Below are 16,393 nucleotides of genomic sequence, written 5' to 3'. Positions count from 1 at the left end.
AAAAGAACATGAAGAAGAAATATAATTTGTTTAACACTGAACGTTTAAAGATACCTGATGGATTGATTAATCCCTTTTACTTCTTGTTATGTATATATCTGTGTGTGTGTGTGGGCATGTGTATGTTTGTGTTTCCTTGTGTGTTGACATCACTTGAAACTGGGAGTGACTGTCATACAAACAGTGTCATTCATTTCCAATTAATTTCCTATAAAAAACACGTCTGGCTATGGGAAAAACATTATGATATAAATATTTCCCATAGATACTATATAAACAAAATGGATTAGTTAAAACCAGAAATTGAAACTATTCTGCACTCTTGTCTTTTTTTTTTTTGTTACTAAATCATACTTCTACAGTTAATCATTAATTCAGTCTTCATTATTGCATTCTATAAATTCAGCTGTTCTATGTCTATTTCTTTCCCTTTTTCCCTATCGTTTCTTTATTATTAATTCTTTATTAACAGGCGGTTGTTAAGTGGAGAAAATTTTAAATTTGGTAACCCCGTGAAAAAGTTCCACATGAAGCTAAAAGGTAGAATAAATAACCTTAAACCCTTTAGCATTCAGATTATTTTGTAATTTTGTGATTGTATAGTTTTAGAATTACATTGTATGGTAGGTGTAAGGGGCCTGATCTGGTCAATTTGAACATAAAATAAGTTGAATATTTGGGTCTGATATGGCTGGTTTGAATACTAAAGGGTCAAATCATTGTATTTTGTTTGTTTGTTTTCATTTATATAGTTTTATTTTTATTAACTGTGTATCAAAATGGTATTGTTTAAATTTGCATGTGTGTGTGTGTGTTATCACATCAGTCAATTACCCATGGATTGTGTACTTAGTGAACTTGTTGAAAAGGCAGGGGTGCGTGAGGATTATTATGTAACAGCAGCTACGTAGGATTATTATGAGGATTATTATATAACAGCAGCTACATAGTGGGAGCTGCAGAAGGAGAGAATGTTGAACCGGATCTTGGAAACGACATGAAGTTGGAAGGCATGAGAAAGTATTTTGCTACATAGGAGACACATTGCATGGAGGAGGTGGGTCAGACTTGGTGACTGGCTAGGATTGAGATGCGCATAGAGCAACGTCTGGGAACTTAGTGGCACAGTAAATGAGAAGGGGAGTATCACTGAAACTGGAAAACTGTTACAATGACGAGGATTCCAGTTGATCCAATCAATGGAACAGCTTGCTCTTGAAATTAATTTGTAAATAGCTGATCACTCTGCAGACATGCATACTCTTCACATAGTTCTCAGGAAGATTCAGTGTGGCACAGAATGTGACAAGGTTGATCATAGAAGTGCAGGTATTACCCATTTTTGCCAGCTGAGTGGATTGGAGTAACATGAAATAAAGTGTCTTGCTCAAGGACATAACGTGCTGTAGGGAATTGAACTCATGACCTTACAGTCGTGAGCTGAACACTCTAATGACTCCACCACATGCCTTTGTATACTGCGTAGTCAAGTGCCGTGATTTATCAGAGCAAGACGTAGATAACTAATGTGAAGCAGCAGAGAAGGCTGGAAAGAAAAGAAAGGAGAATGATGCAGTGGATGAGTGGAATATTACCGAGGAAGAGGAAAGGCAGTGAATTGCAGAGGATGGTGAGGATAGAGCATATAATGAATGTTGTGAAAAGAAATGGGATGAGATGGCTGAGTCATGTGCTGAGAAAAATGAATGTGACTGGGTGAGAGGGTGATGGAAAGGAATATGGAAGAAAGTAAAAGAAAGGGAAGAGCAAGAAAGACATGGCAAAGCATGACAGCAGAGGATATAAGGGCGAGATGGATGTAAAGAGTTAAGAATATGGAGAAAAATGCTGTGAGGTCTTTGAAGCTAACTCCTGCTTTAGCAGGGAAAACTTAACCTTTACATGCTTGTTGTTGTTGTTGTTGCTGCAGTGGTAGTAGTAGTAGTAGTGTACAATTGACTGTAATTTTCTTCATTTTTACTTTTGAAATAATACATTTGTGAACCGTGTCTTTTGTAGGTGGAACTTTTACATCCGAAATTTTAAAATATCCTCATTTATACCGAAAGTTTAAATTTCGGGACTATAAAATGAGGCAACAGAGATATTATACTAAACTCTTTAAGGATGTTATTTTGTCTCGTCAGGTAAGATATTGTTGTTAGCCTCTATATTTTTATTTCATATTATTACTACATTGGGTTTCGTAGTCCTGTTCAGGTCTTGTAGGCTTGTGTGCTGCATGGCAGGAAGATAACCATTCAGTACACTCTGTAAAATGATTGGCATTTGAAAGGGCATCCAGCTGTAGAGATTATGGCAAAGCAGACAGCGGAGTATGGGGCAGTTCTTGGACCCACTGGATCCTGTCAAACTGTTTGACCCATACCAGCATGGAACATGGATGTTAACCAATGACAACCACCTCCTCTTCCTCTTTCTTCTTCTTTAGTAGTAGTAGACATAACTTGTATTTAATGTCAATTGTAATTCTTCAATTGTTCAACTTGAAAGTAAAGGGAGGGTGAAAATGGTTTGAGTATAACCCGTTAGATTGTATTTCGTTTTATATCCGGCATTTTGTGATTATAAACTTCATAACAGACCAATCACTGGTTCACAGTTTGTATTTTTATGCTGCTTTATCAGAACAAAAAAAAAAAAAATGGTGGTGCCTATGATTCCTTGGTTTTTCAGAGCCTCCAAGACTAGTGGGAGGAAGGGAGAAAGTTATCTCTATGCCGGACGCCTGATTCAATTGCTTGCAACAGAATAGATTCTAACTCAAGGTACCCAAGTATTGGATGAGTGGTGGGTTAAATTTACCACCCGAGTACCCAGAACATGGGCAATCCAAACAATACTGTGAGGTACCTTATTTAACAATGCCATCAATTCACTACATTGTCTTTCATGTTGAACGGATTCAAGGAAAAGTTGACCATGGTGGAATAGGAACTCAGAGTACAGCAAGACGGAACAAATTCTGCATATACACCACACACACAGACACAGAGTTATCATCATCATGGGTTCACTCTGTTGGGTGGCTGTTTTTAGCAAGGGCATTCGGCTGTAAAAACCCTGCGGAAACAGACACAGAAGCCTGGTGCATGTGGGCTCCTGTCAAACCGTCCGATCCATGCCAGCATGGAAGGCAGACATTAAATGATGATGGTGATAGCGACGATGGCGATTGCTGCTGTTTAGCATCAATTTTGGTAAAATTGGCATTCAGAGTGCAGCGAGATGGGACAACTACTGTATACACACACACACATTTATCATCATCGTCATTGTTGCTGTTTAACATCCATTTTCCATGCTGGCATGAGTTGGGCATTTTTATAGGAGCCGATGAGCCAGAAAACTGTGCCAAGCTCCAATGTTTGCTTCGGCATGTCTTTTACAGCTGAAAGCCCCTTTCTAATTAATGCTAATCACTTTACAAAGTGTACTGGATGCTTTTTGCATGGCACTACACTGACTCCGTATAGAGAAAGGCATGTTCAAATAAGAAATGGTTGTGGAGCAAGTCAGGTACAAAGGTGCAAGTCTGCAAAACCATCCCAACTTGTTGCACAAATGCACCTTGTTGTATGGAATTTTATTGAAATTTGTAATTCTCAAGACTCATTTGTTTTATTTGCAGCATGTGTTTGAGATGGTATCAAGGTTGCCACCCGACGAACTGCCAAAGTTTTGTTACACGCCTCCTCCACCCGCTGATCAAAGTATCGAGCATGTTGTAAACAAGCGGTATTGTAGGTAGGGTGAAGTGATTCGCGTTATCAAATTCCTGTTGTTTTACATTCACGTGTCTTGTCTTTGACTTTTAGTATTTCTTCTTATTAACGTGGCAGCAGGTAGGCTGATGCCAACAATACAAGACTAGACTAGATACTTTTAAGATATCCAAAATGAACAAATGACTCTTGTTTTAGTGCCAGTTGCTGATTATAAATGTCCATTATTACTTTGTAAAATGTAGTAAGGTGGTGAGCTGTCAGAAGCATTAGCATGCTGGACAAAATGCTTAGCGGTATTTCGTCCATCTTTATGTTTTGAGTTCAAATACCACTGACACTGACTTTCTTTTTCATCCTTTCTGGGTTGAGGAAATAAGTACCAGTTGAGTACTGGTGTCGATGTAATCAACTTACTCCATCTCCCGAAATTGCTGGCCTTGTGCCAAAATTTGAAACCAATATGTAGTAAGGTGGGAAGTTGGCGGAATCATTAGCCAACATGGAGAACATGCTTAGCTGCATTTCTTGTCTTCATATTCGAGGTTCAAATGCTGTTGAGGTTGACTTTTATTTTGATCTTTCTAGGGTTGATGAAATAGGTACCAGTTGAGCACTGGGGGTTGATGTAATTGACTATCCCCTCTCGAATCAACAGGTTCATTATGCTAGAGCTTCTCTTGGATTTTTAAGTCATCAAGCAACTGAAAATATCAGACAACTCATGTCCTGGGCAGGACACTAGTCTGTCACATGGTTAAACCCCTTATCCCCCACTCCCACCTCAGCTGCCACTGTTTGTACTCATTTTCAACTGAGGTGATTGGAACAACAAGAGATGAAGTGTCTTGCCCAAGGTCACAATGCATTGCTTGAGCCAGAAGTTGAACTTGTGATCTCATGGTTGTGAGTCCAACACTCTAAGCTGTTGGCCATGTGTCCTCATCAACATGTATACATGTATATATATAAAGCAAGGAAATTGATATTCAGAGGGTGCTACTAATGCATCTTTACACTATTTTTCCATTTGATTTGTAAAGAGTTTACTACTCTGTACCTAGAAGATTAATGTATACGTGTGTGTGTTCGTTTGGGAATTTATTTCTTAACAAATTTACCAATCTTTGCTTATTTCCAGAATTCTGAAAGCGGTCCAGGAAGAATGCAATGCAGAGGATTCTTCTTCGGAAGAAGAGGTGGAAGATCCAAGTAAGTTTTGTGAATAGTTTTCAGCTATTTTTCATCAAAGCAATGAGTCATAGATTCATTGTTCACTTGTGTTGTGCCAGCAGATATGTCATCAACAGCCTCATGAAAATATGTATTATTTAACGTTTTTGTTTTATATATGTATTCAAGATTTTTGAAATAAGCTTCCTTTGTTACAGTGTAGATATTTTTTACCCTTTGATTACCATATTTGTGTTGAAACATGCTGTTTTCATTTCAAATTAATTTTGAAAATAACGAGAAAAAAACAGTTTTTATCTACCAAATCTATTCACAAGGCTTTGGTAATTTTATTGTGGCACCAACAAATGAAATTTAATTTGATTACCATCAATATTTCTAATTAATTTGAAGGTGGTGAGCTAGAAGAATCGTTAGTATGCTGGACAAAATGCTTAGTGGAATTTTATCTATCTTTACGTCCTGAGTTCAAATTCTGCTGAGGTCGACTTTGCTTCTCATTCTTTCAGGGTCGATGAAATAAGAACCAGTCAAGCACCAGGGTCGACTTACCCCCTTCCCCCAAATTTGCTGGCATTGTGTCAAAATTTCAAGCCAATATTTTTTAATAATTTAATTTAATTAGATTTCTTAACGAAGCTTTTTTGACTGTGATCATTTGTTGTTTTGTTTTGTTTTTGTACACAGTATATCTAGGACTGCATAATCCAGTTTGTCCTGGTGCTTTGGAGAATATGTCTGATTATTCTTCTACATTTTGCCTGATGTTCTGAAGTTTGATTTTAAATTACAACTTTTTTTTTCAGATGCTCAAAAAAGCCGGAAGCATTTGCTGCAGACTTTATATCCACCATCATCTCCTGAACCGGCAGCATCAACAGTCGTAGCTACTTACTCGACTAGGACAGTAGCAAACGGAGAAATTGTCGGTGAGTATCAGTAGTTAGGCTAAAGTGGCGAATTGGCAATTGTTAAAACGTCAGAGAAAATGCCTTGTGGTATTTGTTCTGACGTTTTGCATCACAGGTTCAAATCTTGCTAAGACCAGCTTGATAGTCTGTTGTGCAGTTAATCTCTTTGGGATTGATTTCATTTCGCTCCCTGAGATTGATCAAGAATGAGGGCAGAAACGGGTGTACTGCTGAAGAGGAGATACATTGGTTATCCAGAAAGAGGACAGAAACAGGTATGCTTCTGTGAAGGAGATACATGGTTACGTAACCAGAGGGAAGATCAAGCGAAGGAGGCAGAGTGAGAGTGATGCCCTCCACCCCCTAGTCTTGCCATCATGAAGTTTTAGTGATGTGTGAACCATGCCATAATGTTAGACTTTTTTTGAATTTCTGAAGTTAAAAACTAAGAAACTGGTACAAAAAGTATTTTATTCTTTACTGTTGCAGATTAGTCTAACTGTACCCTACCCCCAATGATGAAACAATTTTATTTTTATTCTATCCTTATTGTTTACAGAAGATAGCAATGGTCAAAGAAAAACGGTCAGGCGTCCTTTAAGCCCCATAGAATTTTCCGATGAAGATTATAAAGCTATGTTAAGAGATTATAAACGGCGGAAAACAGAAAATGGGGTAAGTATTCTAAAAATGACATTCTTACAGATTTAGCAAGTTGCAGCAAATTGATAGAATCACAAGAGCTTCAGACAGAATGTCCCATGGTATTTTGTTCTGATTTTCTGTGCTCTAAGTTCAAATCCTTCCAAGGTCAACTTTGCTTTCCTTCCTTGCACTAGCTAGTGCCACGTCGAAAGCATCTTGTACACTTTGTAAAGTGGTTGGCATTAGGAAGGGCATCCAGCCGTAGAAACCATGCTGAAACAGACAAATGGAGCCCAGGCAGCTCTTCAGCTGGGCAGCTCCTGTCAAACCATCCAACCCATGTCAGCATGGAATACGGATGTTTAATGATGATGATGATGATGACGATGATGATTGTTATTATTGCTAAATGATTTTCTTTTCCATTTTGAAGGAACAACCTGAACTGGACATCAGCTCAATCACACTCTTAGATATTCTGGCTCGATGCCAGGCCGTTAGAAAACCAACGCCAAAGTCTCCTTCTGGTAAATATATTTGTAATTATTTTTTTCTTTGATTGTTGCTAAGATATTTTACCATTGTTACCGTAACAACTATCAACTCCATCATTTTATCATTATCATTATCATCAATGTCAGAACTATTACTACTTTATGTGAAGGGGCATGGTTCAGTGGTCAGAATGTCGGGCTCACAATTATGAGGTAGTGAGTTCGATTTTCAGACCAGGCTGTGTGTTTTGTTCTTGAGCAAGACACTTTATTTCATGTTGCTCCAGTTCACTCAGCTGTAGAAACAAGTTGCGACGTCACTGGTGCTAAGCTGTATCAGCCATTTCCTTGGATAACATTGGTGAGTGTAGATGGGAGCCTGGTACGCATGTGTGACTGTCGGTCTTCCATAAAAACATACTTGTTCCTCGGAAGAGAACTTTGTAGGTGCAATTCCATGGTCATTCATGACCAAAGGTGGTCTTTACCCTTTACCCTTTGGAAGGAAGCTGTGTTGGTAGTGAGGTGCTCTTCATTCAGAAATGCGATGCTTCATATGCAGTAACTGTTACATCAGTAGCAGAGTCTGACTATTCCACGTCTGAATGAAGAAGAATCTCACTATTGATGCGCCTTTCTCTAAACCAAATGCAGCAACATCACCAAACAAAGACGCCTCCATACTAACCTTGGAAATCTTCATATCAACGGAGCTATATTGATCCTCCCCTTAACCTGTAAAATAAGCAGTCAGTCGGAGATGGGCTGGTGACACCTACATAAATATTACGGTGACTATGACCAACATCATAACACACGCCGCCAGTACCATCTTCCATTACCACCATAAGAAAATACATCACCACCAACAGTTGGAGAGTTGCTGCTATTGCTGCTTAGCCAGGTGCCAAGCAGTTTAAATATAATAATGAAATTGATTTAACTAGCGGGATCACTGCCAGAGCAGTGGTCTCGCTTCCGTGCTGGTGGCACGTAAAAAGCATCATTTGAGCGTGATGGTTTCCAGTTTCACCTTACTGGCACTCGTGCTGATGGCATGTGAACAAAACATTGGACTGAATCCTGTGCAGGTGGCATGTAAAAAATACCACTTGAGCGTGGCCGTTGCCAGTACCGCCAGACTGGCCCCCGTGCCGGTGGCACATAAAAGCACCCACTACACTCTCTGAGTGGTTTGCGTTAGGAAGGGCATCCAGCTATAGAAACTCTGCCAGATCAGATTGGAGCCTGGTGTAGCCTTCTGGTTTCACCAGTCCTCAGTCAAATCGTCCAACCCATGCTAGCATGGAAAGCGGACGTTAAACGATGATGATGATGACATGCACACACTCACATATATGTAAAAAAAGCATGCCAAACCAGACAGTGGAGTTTGGTACAGTCCTCTGGCGTGCCAGCTCCTGCCAGCATGGAAAATGGATGTTAAATGATGATGAAGATGATGACACACACACATACACACACACACACACACAAAGTGATGTTTCTGCCTTCCCTAAGGACATTGGGAAAGTGGAACAATTGAAAGGGCTCCACCTGGAAATGAAGTCCTTCTTGCATTCCTCTTATGTAGTCCCCTTATATTTATATTTTTTTATCTTTTTAACTTTCACAGCTGTTTCTGAAGAGACAGCATCAAGTCCAGCAATTATGAAGAAGGTGAAGAAAAAGGGTGAGAAGCTGAAGAAATTAAAAGCAAACCGAGTCGACAGCATTGCTAAGAAGAGCAGCGTTGCCAACCAGGAAGATGTTAGTGGAATCGAAATACCAGAATTGCTTGCGAGAGAGGAAGAATGTGTTGTTCCTGAATTCCCCCTTCAAGAGTAAGTAGATTTTTGATTATTTTTCCTGGTGAGATATTTTTAGATGATACCCATTCGTTTCAGTTAACAACGTGACCTCCACAGTAAACAGATAGGGTTACAATGGTGCAAAGATGCAAGAGTTTGTGCATGTGTGTGTGTATTATCATCATCATCACCATCATTTAATGGCGCAGGAGTGGCTGTGTGGTAAGTAGCTTGCTTACCAACCACATGGTTCCAGGTTCATTCCCACTGCGTGGCACCTTGGGCAAGTGTCTTCTACTATAGCCTCGGGCTGACCAAAGCCTTGTGAGTGGATTTGGTAGGTGGAAACTGAAAGAAGCTCGTCGTATATATGTATATGTATATATAAATATATATATATATATATGTATATATATATATATATGTATGTGTGTGTATATGCTTGTGTCTGTGTTTGTCTCCCCAACATCGCTTGACAACCGATGGTGGTGTGTTTACGTCCCCGTAACTTAGCGGTTCGGCAAAAGAGATCGATAGAATAAGTACTAGGCTTCCAAACAATAAGTCCTGGGGTCGATTTGCTCAACTAAAAGGCGGTGCTCCAGCATGACCGCAGTCAAATGACTGAAACGAGTAAAAGAGTAATGTCTGCTTTCCATGCTGGCATGGGTTGGACGGTTTGACAGGAGCTGACCAGGCAGAAGCCTGCACCAGATTTCTGTGTCTGTTTTGACATAGTTTTTACAGCTGGATACCCTTCTTAACACCAACTACCCCACAGAGTGGACTGAGTACTTTTTACTTGGTACCAGCACAGGCGAGTTCAGTTTTGGCATGGCTTTTTCAGCTGAATGCCATTCCAAATGCCAACCACTTTACTGTATGGACTGGATGCTTTTTATGTGGCACCAACATAAAATATAGTCTTATAATAGCCATTTTCTATCTTGAAAAATTACTTGTTCACCATTGCACTTTTGTTTGTTTTTGAGATGTCTGACTAGCAGGTACCTGTTGTCTTTCAGGACTCTACCACCCAAGTTACCATTTGGTCAGTATGACAGTTTTTTCAGTCTGCTAAGAGATCTCATTTGTGAATTTCCTGATGCCAAAGTGACCACAGCAAAGGTAAGTGTCTTGACCATTCTTTAAAATAGTTTCCTTAACCCATTTATGCCCCAATTTTTTTATTTGATTTATTACCAAAAATCTTTTTTATTATAATATTTGAAAAACACCCCAGTTTTGATGACTAACTAAAGATATCTCAGAAAAATACAGGTGTTGCAGAAATATGATGGATTATCCTTCTGGTCCTAAAAAAAGGACCGTGGATGCTAATGGGTTAATTTGATGAATGTTGTTGTTGTTGCGTCATTTCTTCAAGAAATGTCTTCAATGTTGATTTTGTCTAATGCTTAGTCAGGCTTGATTAGGTAGGCTAACAGCACAAAGTGTTCCAGCCATGAACTGCACTGTCCATGATGTCTCTCTCTTTTCAATATCACCATTTAACGTCTGCTTTCCATGCTGGTATGGGTCAGACGGTCTAACTGGAACTGGTAAGCTGGAGAGCTGCACCAGGTTCCAGTCTGATTCAGCATGGTTTCTATGGCTGGATGCTCTTCCTAACACCACTCCAAGAGTGTAGTGGGTGCTTTTCATGTGCCAATTACATGGCACAAGCATTGACCCCCAACTGCGATTTTACTTTGCTTGACGAGTCTTCTCAAGCCCAGCATGTCACCAAAGGTCTTGATCACTGTCTCTTTTGAAACCTGTTGGATGTAATTTGAGGGAGATTTGGCTTTTATTTCCAGTGTCATAACATAGGATGAATAATGATATTTGCTCAGACCATAGGTTTATTAATGAATGAAACAAACATTGCGACAATTCCAGACCCAAGTGCAAAATGGTGAACTGTAACTTCAATTGCGCATGGTGCAAAATGAACTCCTCTGAGCCACAGTAAGCAATGCTACGACAAAAAGATTAAATCCACAACACTGAGTTGATGTTTATCTAATGTCACCTGGTAGAGTCAATAAAGTGTCCCCTTGGATGAATCCATGTCATCATCATCATTATCATCATCATCATCATCATCGTTTAACGTCCGCTTTCCATGCTAGCATGGGTTGGACGATTTGACTGAGGACTGGTGAAACCGGATGGCTACACCAGGCTCGAATCTGATTCGGCAGAGTTTCTACAGCTGGATGCCCTTCTTAACGCCAATCCATGTAGGCTTAAATAATAAATAATGTGGGAGTGAAAAAACGTCACATGATAGAATTGTGTCCATTGATTGGATGACACTTAATAAACAATGTTTTGTGTTGAGACAACTGGAGTTGTTTCATCAAGGATTACAAACAACCATATAGAAATTTCCCTGTTGGTTCAGTTATAATGTAATGTCTTTTCATAGTAGTAACTTTGTGTGAATCTGCATATGCTAACCCTGTGAGTGAATTTGGTAGATAGAAACTGAAAGAAGACTGTTTTGTGTGTGTGTGTTTGTGTCTGTGTTTGTCCCCCCACCACCACCACCACCACTTGACATTGTTGGTGTGTTTACCATCATCATCATCATCATCATCAATGCATGCATGGGTAGGATGGTTCACAGGAGCTGGCCAGGTAGGAAAACTACCCTATGCTACTCTGTCTGTTTTGGCAAGTTTTTTATAGCTAGATGCCCTCCCTAACACCAACCACTCTGCAGAGTGGACTCAGAGCTTTTTACACTAAGCACAGGCGAGATTAATTATGGCATGATTTTTACTACTGGATGTCCTTCCGAATGCCAACCACTTTATGTCCCCACAACTTAGCAGTTCGGCAAAAGAGCCTGATAGAATAAGTACCAGACTTAAAATGATAAGTACTGGGGTGGATTCCTTTGATTAAAAATTCTTCAAGTCAGTGCCCCAGCATGGCCACAGTCTAACGACTGAAGCAAGATAAAAGATAATTACTCCAGTTCTTCTTCTAAACCAGTGATTCTTAACTGGGGGTCCATATAAAATTTTGGAGAGATCCATACCAGCAAAATAGTAAATTAGGGATCCGTAGCAGTTTATTTAGGGTCCATGGAATTAAATAGTCATCAAGAGGGTCCATAGATGAAAATGGTGAAGAACCACTGGGTGTCCTAAACTATGAAGATTTTACGAAAATGAATAATTTTTCAGGTACCTAATTTATTCGGTGTATTTTTATAATTTTTCAGTTAGATGATAAAGTGAAAGAGTGGCAAGAATCCCCCACAAGTTCTCTTAATCAGTGGATAAGTCTACAGAATAACTGGGTTGAAAATGTTGTGTCTGCGTTAAAGTTTCTTTCAGGTGATGTTTATGGTAAGTGGCTGTTTCTTTTGTATGTTTAATTGACGTTTTAAATCCACAAATGAAGTTTTTTTAAAGACAGCAAGCTGGCAGAACCATTCGCATGCCAGGCAAAATACTTAGCAGCATCATTTCATCTGGCTTTACGTTCTGAGTTCAAACCCTGATGAAATTGACTTTACCTTTCATCCTTTCGGTGTTGCTAAAACAAATACCTTGTCTACTAATGTAGACAATGTACATAATATAAATTCCTCATCTCACAAATATAGAATCATATAAATTTTTTTTTTTACAAAAACTACCTAATTTTTCTACTCATACAACCTTTAACCCTTTAGCATTCAGATTAGTTTGTCAAATGTTTATTTATTTATTTATGCACCCTTTTTAAATCCTAACCAGGCTCATGGGCCCGGTTTCTATGGCACATGTGTTCCCACCCCCTAGCTGGATGGGACGCCAGTCCATCGCAACTTTACTCAAGAAACAGGAAGAAAGAGTGAGAGAAAGTTGGGGCGAAAGAGTACAACAGGGGTTGCCACCATCTCCTGCCAGAGCCTTGTGGAACTTTAGGTGTTTTCGTTCAATAAACACACACAACACTTGGTCTCGGAATCGAAACCACAATCCTCCGACTGTGAGTCCGCTGCCCTAACCACTGGGCCATTGCGTCTCCCCGTTTGTCAAATGTACTGATTATTTATTCATATTGTTTTGAATTACTCGTGCATTATCTCATAGTTTTGAGGTTTCAGTTATGGGATTATTTACTTTTAGCATGATATTGTAGGGTAGGTGTGAGAGACTGGATCTGGCCAGTTTGAATATGAAACAAACAAAATATTTTGGCCGGATATAAGCTGTTTTAAATGTTAAAGGGTTAAGAAAATGATTGCAAAATCTGTAATAAATTGTATAGAGTGCATCCTGTATTAATTTCAGGCTTCCAAATTGATAATTTTATTCCATTGATTGACTATAAAGAAAGAGCTCAGCAATGGCGGTGGATCGGCAATGGTCGAGACGCTGATGATGAGCTTGGTCAGTTGTGTAAGTTTTGGTTGCAGAAGAAAGACGGAAAATTAAATGAAAACCCCGAAAATAATCAAGGAACAACCCCTCCTCCCAGAGTGTAAGTATTGATGTAGCTTTACTTTATTTCTGTTTTAGAGTTGTTGTTTTTTATTTATTTATTTTTTTTCAGTTTGCTTTGTTGCTACTTATAACAGTAATTTGTTTATTAGTTTATAAACAACGGCCAATTTGTCAGTTAATTTATTAATAACAGTCATTAGTTTATCAGTGGTTTGGCAAAAGAAACCATCGGGCTTAAAAATCAATACTCGGGTCAATTTGTTCAACTAAACTCTCCAAGGCAGTGCTCCAGCATGGCTGCAGTCCAATGACTGAAACAAGTAATAGGTAAAAAATATATTGCCCTGCTCATTGTATGCAGCTCTATTGAGAATAGATAGCATTTCCAGTTAATGGTTGTGGTGTTGGCATTAAAAAAAGAATTACTGTACTAATTCCTTAATGTAATTAAATTGGTCAGTTTAATCACTCCCCTATTGACATGAAAAAAATATAAAAGAAAAAGTCTAAAAATATCCACCATTTACTAAGTTGTAACCCCCCCCCTTTTTTTTTGCTGTTGAGAAAATGTCTTTTCCTTTCTGTGTTGTAGGAAAACTAATTACGTTGTGAAACCCACGACGGAAGAAGAAAAAAGCAGCTTCAAAGAACAGGTATATTTAAGCTTATTTAATTGTTGCCTTGTCTCTCAGACAACTTGTCTACATTCTGTACATTTATTCTTGGTCTCTTGCTGGCTCGGGTGTGTGAAATATTGACTAGAATGTCACACTAAACTTTCATCCCTCTTGAAGGAGAGGAGTGAAAACTCTGGGAAAGATAGAAGTAATGGGGATTGTTAGGCAGAAGTCACTAAAGAAGATGTATTGAAGTAGCTGAGTTGTGGGGAGTGGGGTAGGGGGCCAAAGTAAATAGGGAAGGGAGGATGAGTGCATAGAGTGAGAACAGCAGATTTGAGTATGAAGACAGCATACAAGGATATTACATTTGTAGAATCCTGAAGAGAGAGAGGAAAGAAGTTGAAGAGGTGGAGGGCATGGTTGGTGTTCGTATGATAGGATTGAAGGACAGCAAGTATGACAGTCATAAAAAAGTGTAATTTTACATCTGGTCTTTGATCTTAATTTATTACAATTATCGTCCCTAGAAAAGAGCCAGGTACCCACTCTCCAAGTTAATTAATTGCTGTGTTGTTGGAGCATAAATGATTTCACAAACCAATATATTCAGCATGCTTTATGACTCTTTACCACTGAGCACTTCTCTGGTATTTGTTTAGTTTATAATGTGATAAAAATATAAATCCAAGTTCTTTAGCACTCACGACATTCTGTAAAGTGGTTGGCATTAGAAAGGGCACCCAGCTGCAGAAACGATGCCAAAACAAACAGTAGAGCTTGGTGTAGTCTTCTGACTTGTCTGTTTCTGTCAAACTGTCTAACCCATGCCAGCATGGAAAGTGGATGTTAAATGATGAGGATTTCTGTCTTTATCTAATCCCTCTTTCTGTCTATGTGTATCTTTCTCTCTCCCTCCCCACTTTTTTCTCCTTGTTGGTGACAAATTGCAGGTTCGTGTAGTAAGTGGAGTGAAGTGATTCAACCAGGAGTTGAACCTACATCAAAGATTTTTAACTTGCTGAGTGCCCCCCCCTCCCATCACCACCACTCTATTGCACATACTCATCATCATCATCGTTTAACGTCCGCTTTCCATGCTAGCATGGGTTGGACGATTTGACTGAGGACTGGTGAACCAGATGGCTACACCAGGCTCCAATCTGATTTGGCAGAGTTTCTACAGCTGGATGCCCTTCCTAATTTTTTTGTCTTGCTTATTGTTAATTTTTTGTCTTTTTTTGTTCGTACTTCCAGGAAAGAAAACGGTTTGAATGTCCCCATCTTGGCTTCACATATCACATGCATGGCTATGATTCGGTGGTTGGCCCGGTGAAAGGAGTGTACAGTAAAGATAACACAATGAATAAAGCAAGGGAACATGCTCTACTGGTGTCAGATCGGCCGTCTTATGTCACTATTCTAACGCTAGGTAAGTAGATTGCTGTCACTCTCTGTTACCTAGGATAGAGCTCTCGTCTCAACAAATATATAGCTTGTTTCAAAAGTTACTTCCCATAGTTCCACTCCCTCTCCCAGCTGAGACGTCTTTGTCTTACAAGTTGGCAACCCTGCTGGTGTCGGTACCGCATAAAATGTTCCCAGTACACAATGTTGGCATCAGGAAGAGTATTCAGCTGTAGAAACCATACCAAAGCGGAAAATAGAACCTGGTGCAACTCTCTGGTTTGCCACTTCTTCTCAAACCATCCAACCCATGCCAGCATAGAAAACGGATATTAAATGATTGTGATGATGATGATAGCTTCATTGTAGGTATGGCTGCAGCTGTGTGCTTAAGAAGCTTGCTTCCCAACCATGTGATTTTGGGTTCAGTCCCATTGCCCAGCCCCTTGGACAAGTGTCTTCTACTATAGCCCCAAGCTAACCAAACCTTGTGAGTGGATTTGTTAGATGAAAACTGTGGAAGTCCATCATATATATATATCATTGTCATCATCATCATCGTCATTTAACATCTGTTTTCCATGCTGGAATGGGTCGGATGGTTTGAACAGACCTGGCAAACCAGGGAGCTGCACTAGGTTCCAGTCTGATTTGGTTTCGTTTCCATGATTATATTAATCTTTTCCTACATTATAACCTGTTTGCTATTTACTTATATATTTGAAAGATTAATCTGAGCGAAAATGATAAATTGTTATATGATTTGTCCTAATACTGTACATCGTTACTAGAAATAAAAAAAATATAACAACTATCACGTGATGTCAAAATAAAGAGGCACAGTCACTCACACACACACACACACACACCTTGGGCAAGTGCCTTGTGATTGGATTTAGTAGATGGTAACTGAAAGAAGCCTGTCGTATATATATATATATATATATATATATCATCATCATCATCATCGTTTAACGTCCGCTTTCCATGCTAGCATGGGTTGGACGATTTGACTGAGGACTGGTGAAACCAGATGGCAACACCAGGCTCCAATCTAAATTTGGCAGAGTTTCTACAGCTGGATGCCCTTCCTAACGCCAACCACTCAGAGAGTGTA

At 39.3% G+C, this 16,393-nt stretch overlaps 1 protein-coding gene across 1 annotated transcript in view; it reads left to right on the top strand.

The window, feature by feature from the left end:
• The window catches only part of LOC106874551 (nuclear factor related to kappa-B-binding protein), a 40,383-nt gene that overhangs the window by 12,076 nt on the left and 11,914 nt on the right, over positions 1 to 16,393 (top strand). The window contains exons 5-17 of the mRNA XM_014922322.2: positions 473 to 540; positions 2,020 to 2,147; positions 3,653 to 3,768; positions 4,888 to 4,958; positions 5,747 to 5,869; positions 6,411 to 6,526; positions 6,930 to 7,023; positions 8,627 to 8,834; positions 9,827 to 9,929; positions 12,040 to 12,166; positions 13,100 to 13,289; positions 13,845 to 13,905; positions 15,127 to 15,301. Of these exons, the coding sequence (XP_014777808.1) occupies positions 473 to 540; positions 2,020 to 2,147; positions 3,653 to 3,768; positions 4,888 to 4,958; positions 5,747 to 5,869; positions 6,411 to 6,526; positions 6,930 to 7,023; positions 8,627 to 8,834; positions 9,827 to 9,929; positions 12,040 to 12,166; positions 13,100 to 13,289; positions 13,845 to 13,905; positions 15,127 to 15,301 (1,580 nt within the window). The remainder of the gene's footprint in view (positions 1 to 472; positions 541 to 2,019; positions 2,148 to 3,652; positions 3,769 to 4,887; positions 4,959 to 5,746; positions 5,870 to 6,410; positions 6,527 to 6,929; positions 7,024 to 8,626; positions 8,835 to 9,826; positions 9,930 to 12,039; positions 12,167 to 13,099; positions 13,290 to 13,844; positions 13,906 to 15,126; positions 15,302 to 16,393) is intronic.

The sequence above is a fragment of the Octopus bimaculoides genome, chromosome 13 (assembly GCF_001194135.2).
Source record: "Octopus bimaculoides isolate UCB-OBI-ISO-001 chromosome 13, ASM119413v2, whole genome shotgun sequence".
Classification (NCBI taxonomy): Eukaryota; Metazoa; Mollusca; class Cephalopoda; order Octopoda; family Octopodidae; genus Octopus; species Octopus bimaculoides.
The sequence above is the reverse complement of the archived record's forward strand: the minus strand, read 5'-3'. Positions and strand labels throughout refer to the sequence as shown.